The sequence below is a fragment of the Oncorhynchus gorbuscha genome, unplaced genomic scaffold (assembly GCF_021184085.1).
Source record: "Oncorhynchus gorbuscha isolate QuinsamMale2020 ecotype Even-year unplaced genomic scaffold, OgorEven_v1.0 Un_scaffold_454, whole genome shotgun sequence".
Classification (NCBI taxonomy): Eukaryota; Metazoa; Chordata; class Actinopteri; order Salmoniformes; family Salmonidae; genus Oncorhynchus; species Oncorhynchus gorbuscha.
In genome coordinates, this window is record NW_025745294.1 from 676322 (window position 1) to 684156 (window position 7835).

General features: G+C 46.1%; 1 protein-coding gene across 1 annotated transcript in view; it reads right to left on the bottom strand.

Annotated features, from left to right (window-relative positions):
• Nucleotides 1-7538, bottom strand: part of LOC124018254 (epsin-3-like) — a 62933-nt gene extending 55395 nt beyond the window's left edge. The window contains exons 1-4 of the mRNA XM_046333520.1: nt 7268-7538; nt 5165-5323; nt 3499-3582; nt 3218-3331 (exon numbers count right to left, since the gene is read on the bottom strand). Coding sequence (XP_046189476.1) covers nt 3218-3331; nt 3499-3582; nt 5165-5323; nt 7268-7336 — 426 coding nt within the window. The 5' untranslated portion in view covers nt 7337-7538. The remainder of the gene's footprint in view (nt 1-3217; nt 3332-3498; nt 3583-5164; nt 5324-7267) is intronic.
• Nucleotides 7539-7835: the final 297 nt, after the last annotated feature.

Sequence of the window (7835 nt, forward strand, 5' to 3'; positions counted from 1 at the left end):
TCTGCCTCCTCAACCCTCCTCTCCTCCCTCTCTGCATCCCTTGACTCTCTATGTCCCCTATCCTCCAGGCCGGCTCGGTCCTCCCCTCCCGCTCCGTGGCTCGATGACTCATTGCGAGCTCACAGAACAGGGCTCCGGGCAGCCGAGCGGAAATGGAGGAAAACTCGCCTCCCTGCGGACCTGGCATCCTTTCACTCCCTCCTCTCTACATTTTCCTCCTCTGTCTCTGCTGCTAAAGCCACTTTCTACCTCGCTAAATTCCAAGCATCTGCCTCTAACCCTAGGAAGCTCTTTGCCACCTTCTCCTCCCTCCTGAATCCTCCTCCCCCTCCCCCCTCCTCCCTCTCTGCAGATGACTTCGTCAACCATTTTGAAAAGAAGGTCGACGACATCCGATCCTCGTTTGCTAAGTCAAACGACACCGCTGGTTCTGCTCACACTGCCCTACCCTGTGCTCTGACCTCTTTCTCCCCTCTCTCTCCAGATGAAATCTCGCGTCTTGTGACGGCCGGCCGCCCAACAACCTGCCCGCTCGACCCTATCCCCTCCTCTCTTCTCCAGACCATTTCCGGAGACCTTCTCCCTTACCTCACCTCGCTCATCAACTCATCCCTGACCGCTGGCTACGTCCCTTCCGTCTTCAAGAGAGCGAGAGTTGCACCCCTTCTGAAAAAACCTACACTCGATCCCTCCGATGTCAACAATTACAGACCAGTATCCCTTCTTTCTTTTCTCTCCAAAACTCTTGAACGTGTCGTCCTTGGCCAGCTCTCCCGCTATCTCTCTCTGAATGACCTTCTTGATCCAAATCAGTCAGGTTTCAAGACTAGTCATTCAACTGAGACTGCTCTCCTCTGTATCACGGAGGCGCTCCGCACTGCCAAAGCTAACTCTCTCTCCTCTGCTCTCATCCTTCTAGATCTATCGGCTGCCTTCGATACTGTGAACCATCAGATCCTCCTCTCCACCCTCTCCGAGTTGGGCATCTCCGGCGCGGCCCACGCTTGGATTGCGTCCTACCTGACAGGTCGCTCCTACCAGGTGGCGTGGCGAGAATCTGTCTCCTCACCACGCGCTCTCACCACTGGTGTCCCCCAGGGCTCTGTTCTTGGCCCTCTCCTATTCTCGCTATACACCAAGTCACTTGGCTCTGTCATAACCTCACATGGTCTCTCTTATCATTGCTATGCAGACGACACACAACTAATCTTCTCCTTTCCCCCTTCTGATGACCAGGTGGCGAATCGCATCTCTGCATGTCTGGCCGACATATCAGTGTGGATGACGGATCACCACCTCAAGCTGAACCTCGGCAAGACGGAGCTGCTCTTCCTCCCGGGGAAGGACTGCCCGTTCCATGATCTCGCCATCACGGTTGACAACTCCATTGTGTCCTCCTCCCAGAGCGCCAAGAACCTTGGCGTGATCCTGGACAACACCCTGTCGTTCTCAACCAACATCAAGGCGGTGGCCCGTTCCTGTAGGTTCATGCTCTACAACATCCGCAGAGTACGACCCTGCCTCACACAGGAAGCGGCGCAGGTCCTAATCCAGGCACTTGTCATCTCCCGTCTGGATTACTGCAACTCGCTGTTGGCTGGGCTCCCTGCCTGTGCCATTAAACCCCTTCAACTCATCCAGAACGCCGCAGCCCGTCTGGTGTTCAACCTTCCCAAGTTCTCTCACGTCACCCCGCTCCTCCGTTCTCTCCACTGGCTTCCAGTTGAAGCTCGCATCCGCTACAAGACCATGGTGCTTGCCTACGGAGCTGTGAGGGGAACGGCACCTCAGTACCTCCAGGCTCTGATCAGGCCCTACACCCAAACAAGGGCACTGCGTTCATCCACCTCTGGCCTGCTCGCCTCCCTACCACTGAGGAAGTACAGCTCCCGCTCAGCCCAGTCAAAACTGTTCGCTGCCCTGGCCCCCCAATGGTGGAACAAACTCCCTCACGACGCCAGGACAGCGGAGTCAATCACCACCTTCCGGAGACACCTGAAACCCCACCTCTTTAAGGAATACCTAGGATAGGATAAGTAATCCCTCTCACCCCCCCCCCTTAAGTTTTAGATGCACTATTGTTAAGTGACTGTCCCACTGGATGTCATAAGGTGAATGCACCAATTTGTAAGTCGCTCTGGATAAGAGCGTCTGCTAAATGACTTAAATGTAATGTAAATGTATCTGGTGTCCAGGACCAGACATAATGTATCTGGTGTCCAGGACCAGACATAATGTATCTGGTGTCCAGGACCAGACATAATGTATCTGGTGTCCAGGACCAGACATAATGTATCTGGTGTCCAGGACCAGACATAATGTATCTGGTGTCCAGGACCAGACATAATGTATCTGGTGTCCAGGACCAGACATAATGTATCTGGTGTCCAGGACCAGACATAATGTATCTGATGTCCAGGACCAGACATAATGTATCTGATGTCCAGGACCAGACATAATGTATCTGGTGTCTAACAGAAGTCCAGGACCAGACATAATGTATCTGGTGTCCAGGACCAGACATAATGTATCTGGTGTCCAGGACCAGACATAATGTATCTGGTGTCCAGGACCAGACATAATGTATCTGATGTCCAGGACCAGACATAATGTATCTGGTGTCCAGGACCAGACATAATGTATCTGGTGTCCAGGACCAGACATAATGTATCTGGTGTCCAGGACCAGACATAATGTATCTGGTGTCCAGGACCAGACATAATGTATCTGGTGTCCAGGACCAGACATAATGTATCTGGTGTCCAGGACCAGACATAATGTATCTGGTGTCCAGGACCAGACATAATGTATCTGGTGTCCAGGACCAGACATAATGTATCTGGTGTCCAGGACCAGACATAATGTATCTGGTGTCCAGGACCAGACATAATGTATCTGGTGTCCAGGACCAGACATAATGTATCTGGTGTCCAGGACCAGACATAATGTATCTGGTGTCCAGGACCAGACATAATGTATCTGGTGTCCAGGACCAGACATAATGTATCTGGTGTCCAGGACCAGACATAATGTATCTGGTGTCCAGGACCAGACATAATGTATCTGGTGTCCAGGACCAGACATAATGTATCTGGTGTCCAGGACCAGACATAATGTATCTGGTGTCCAGGACCAGACATAATGTGTCTGGGAAAACAGAAGCAGACACACATACTGTACAAAACCAAACCAACAGAATACAGGTACCATGTCATACCTGTTTCAGCCTCTCCTCATCCCTCATCAGGGCCACCAGCTGCTTGGCCTTCTCCCTAACATTCACCCCCTGGTCCCTGCCATCCCTGTCTGTGAACTGGAAGTCCCGTAGGGTCTACATAGGAGGAGGAGGAGGAGAAGGAAATATACTTTATTATACTTTTTCTGCAGATATTTTTTTTGGTTTCTACCCCCTGAGAAAGAAACCATTCAGAAGCCAGCTCAGTGCACTCACTCAGACATTTATCCCGACAGGCTCGGGATTCGAACCGTCAACCTAACCTGTATGGTGTAGACGTTCTCCCTGCACTGCTGCGCCACACGTTCCGAGCCCGTTTTGATCAGGTAGTCCAGTAGAGTCAGGGCCTAGCAATAAAATAACAATACACTTCACTTACACAAAACACACTTCAAAACAGACACCACACACATCTAACAGTAGAGTCAGGGCCTAGCAATAAAATAACAATACACTTCACTTACACAAAACACACTTCAAAACAGACACCACACACATCTAACAGTAGATAGAAAGACAAGGGTTAAACAAAACAGACACCACACACATCTAACAGTAGATAGAAAGACAAGGGTTAAACAATACAGACAGACACCACACACATCTAACAGTAGATAGAAAGACTAGGGTTAAACAATACAGACAGACACCACACACATCTAACAGTAGATAGAAAGACAAGGGTTAAACAATACAGACAGACACCACACACATCTAACAGTAGATAGAAAGACAAGGGTTAAACAATACAGACAGACACCACACACATCTAACAGTAGATAGAAAGACTAGGGTTAAACAATACAGACAGACACCACACACATCTAACAGTAGATAGAAAGACAAGGGTTAAACAATACAGACAGACACCACACACATCTAACAGTAGATAGAAAGACAAGGGTTAAACAATACAGACAGACACCACACACATCTAACAGTAGATAGAAAGACTAGGGTTAAACAATACAGACAGACACCACACACATCTAACAGTAGATAGAAAGACAAGGGTTAAACAATACAGACAGACACCACACACATCTAACAGTAGATAGAAAGACAAGGGTTAAACAATACAGACACCACACACATCTAACAGTAGATAGAAAGACAAGGGTTAAACAATACAGACAGACACCACACACATCTAACAGTAGATAGAAAGACAAGGGTTAAACAAAACAGACACCACACACATCTAACAGTAGATAGAAAGACAAGGGTTAAACAATACAGACAGACACCACACACATCTAACAGTAGATAGAAAGACAAGGGTTAAACAATACAGACAGACACCACACACATCTAACAGTAGATAGAAAGACTAGGGTTAAACAATACAGACACCACACACATCTAACAGTAGATAGAAAGACAAGGGTTAAACAATACAGACAGACACCACACACATCTAACAGTAGATAGAAAGACAAGGGTTAAACAAAACAGACACCACACACATCTAACAGTAGATAGAAAGACTAGGGTTAAACAATACAGACAGACACCACACACATCTAACAGTAGATAGAAAGACAAGGGTTAAACAATACAGACACCACACACATCTAACAGTAGATAGAAAGACAAGGGTTAAACAATACAGACAGACACCACACACATCTAACAGTAGATAGAAAGACAAGGGTTAAACAATACAGACAGACATCTAACAGTAGATAGAAAGACTAGGGTTAAACAATACAGACACCACACACATCTAACAGTAGATAGAAAGACAAGGGTTAAACAATACAGACAGAATATGATGATAAAAATAGGAACAGGATATTTAAAGAATGAAAGGAAAACTAACAATTGTATGTCAGTAAATATGATAGAGAAAACATTTAGTTTCCAGGTGAATGTTTTATGTTAGTAAATATCAGAGAGAAAACATTTAGTTTCCAGGTGAACGTTGACCTTGTAGACGTGTCTCCAGTTCTTCCCGCTGTCGTTGAGCCGTTTCCAGATCATACCCATGACCTCAGTGAACGCCACCACGTTGAAGGTCAGGTCAGCGATCTCTGACATCAGAGAGGAGGGGGGGCCCCACGGGTCGTTGGAGGTCGCCTCGCGGACCTTAATATAATAATAATATGAATACATATTTAGTTCGGAAAAAATATAATTCGGGCCGGGATTCAATCCGATCTCATTTTGTCAGCGATGCGCCATTTAAAAAGTCATTTCCGATTGAGCCGACATACGCAGCATTCAGCGTGAATGAGGTCTCCGAAACATTCCCTTTAAAATCACCAACAAAGCACGATCGGTTTGAATCCCAGCCCAAGAAAAATTATAAACTACAATATATAAGAATGATTGATGATGGCTCTTTTCTCAGACCCAAAGAAGCTTTACAATATTGACAGTTGACGTCGAAGGTTTACATACACATATGTTGGAGTCGTTAAAATTCGTTTTTCAATCACTCCACACATTTCTTGTTAACAAACTATAGTTTTGGCAAGTCGGTTAGGACATCTACTTTGTGCATGACACAAGTAATTTTTTCCAGCAATTGTTTACAGACAGATTATTTCACTTATAATTCACTGTATCACAATTCCAGTGGGTCAGAAGTTTACATACACTAAGTTGACTGTGCCTTTAAACAGCTTGAAAAATGCCAGAAAATGATGTCATGGCATTAGAAGCTTCTGATAGGCTAATTGACATCATTTGAGTCAATTGGAGGTGTACTTGTGGATGTATTTCAAGGCCTACCTTCAAACTCAGTGCCTCTCTGCTTGACATCAGGGACAATCAAAAGACATCCACCAATACCTCAAAAAAATGTCCAAACGATTTCCAAACGCCTGAAGGTACCATGTTCATCTATACAAACAATAGTACGCAAGTATAAACACCATGGGACCACGCAGCCGTCATGCCGCTCAGGAAGGAGACGCGTTCTGTCTCCTAGAGATGAACGTACTTTGGTGTGAAAAGTGCAAATCAATTCCAGAACAACAGCAAATGACCTTGTGAAGATGCTGGAGGAAACAGGTACAAAAGTATCTACATCCACAGTAAAACGAGTCCTATATTGACATAAGCTGAAAGGCTACTCAGCAAGGAAGAAGCCACTGCTCCAAAACCACCATAAAAAAAACAGACTACGGTTTGCAACTGCACATGGGGACAAAGATCGTACTTTTTGGAGAAATGTCCTCTGGTCTGATGAAACAAAAATAGAACATTTTGGCCATAATGACCATCTTATGTTTGGAGGAAAAGGGGAGGCTTGCAAGCCGAAGACCACCATCCCTACCGTGAAGCATGGGGGTGGCAGCATCGTGTTGTGGGGGTGCTTTGCTGCAGGAGGGACTGGTGCACTTCACAAAATAGATGGCATCATGAGGACGGAAAATTAGGTGGATATATTGAAGCAACATCTTAAGACATCAATCAGGAAGTTAAAGCTTGATCGCAAATGGGTCTTCCAAATGGACAATGACCCCAAGCATAATTCCAAAGTTGTGGCAAAATGGCTTAAGGACAACAAAGTCAAGGTATTGGAGTGGCCATCACGAAGCCCTGGCCTCAATCCTATAGAACATGTGTGTGCAGAACTGAAAAGGTGTGTGTGAGCAAGGAGGCCTATAAACCTGACTCAGTTACACCAGCTCTGTCAGGAGGAATGGGCCAAAATTCACCCAACTTATTGTGGGAAGCTTGTGGAAGGCTACCTGAAACATTTGACCCAGGTTAAACTATTTAAAGGCAATGCTACCCAATACTAATTGAGTGTATGTAAACTTCTGACCCACTGGGAATGTGATGAAATAAATAAAACTTGAAATAAATAATTCTCTCTTCTATTATTCTGACATTTCATATTCTTAAAATAAAGTGGTGATCCTAACTGACATGAAACATGGCATTTTTACGAGGATTAAATGTCAGGAATTGTGAAAAACTGAATTTAAATGTATTTGGCTCAGGTGTATATAAACTTCCAACTTCAACTTTAGGTAACAATACAAATGTTAAACAACAACAACAAGCACAACAACAAACCTTGATCTCTGCCTCTGAGTATTGGTTGACCATGTTCTTCACCTGGCGGCGGAGAGATGATGTCTGCATGGTGATTGGTCAGTGTTTCACAGGTGTTAAGAAGTGGGCAATGGAATCATACAGTGGGCCCGCCCACTAGCTTTCTTCTCACAGGTTGTTAAGGAGGGGGGAGTCTTTAACTGGGATGGAGGAGGGAGGTAGGGAGGGAGGAGGTCAGTAGAGTTAAGGAGGGGGGAGTCTTTAACTGGGATGGAGGAGGGAGGTAGGGAGGGAGGAGGTCAGTAGAGTTAAGGAGGGGGAGTCTTTAACTGGGATGGAGGAGAGAGGTAGGGAGGGAGGAGGTCAGTAGAGTTAAGGAGGGGGGAGTCTTAAACTGGGATGGAGGAGAGAGGTAGGGAGGGAGGAGGTCAGTAGAGTTAAGGAGGGGGAGTCTTAAACTGGGATGGAGGAGAGAGGTAGGGAGGGAGGAGGTCAGTAGAGTTAAGGAGGGGGAGTCTTTAACTGGGATGGAGGAGGGTAGGGGAGGGAGGAGGTCAGTAGAGTTAAGGAGGGGGAGTCTTTAACTGGG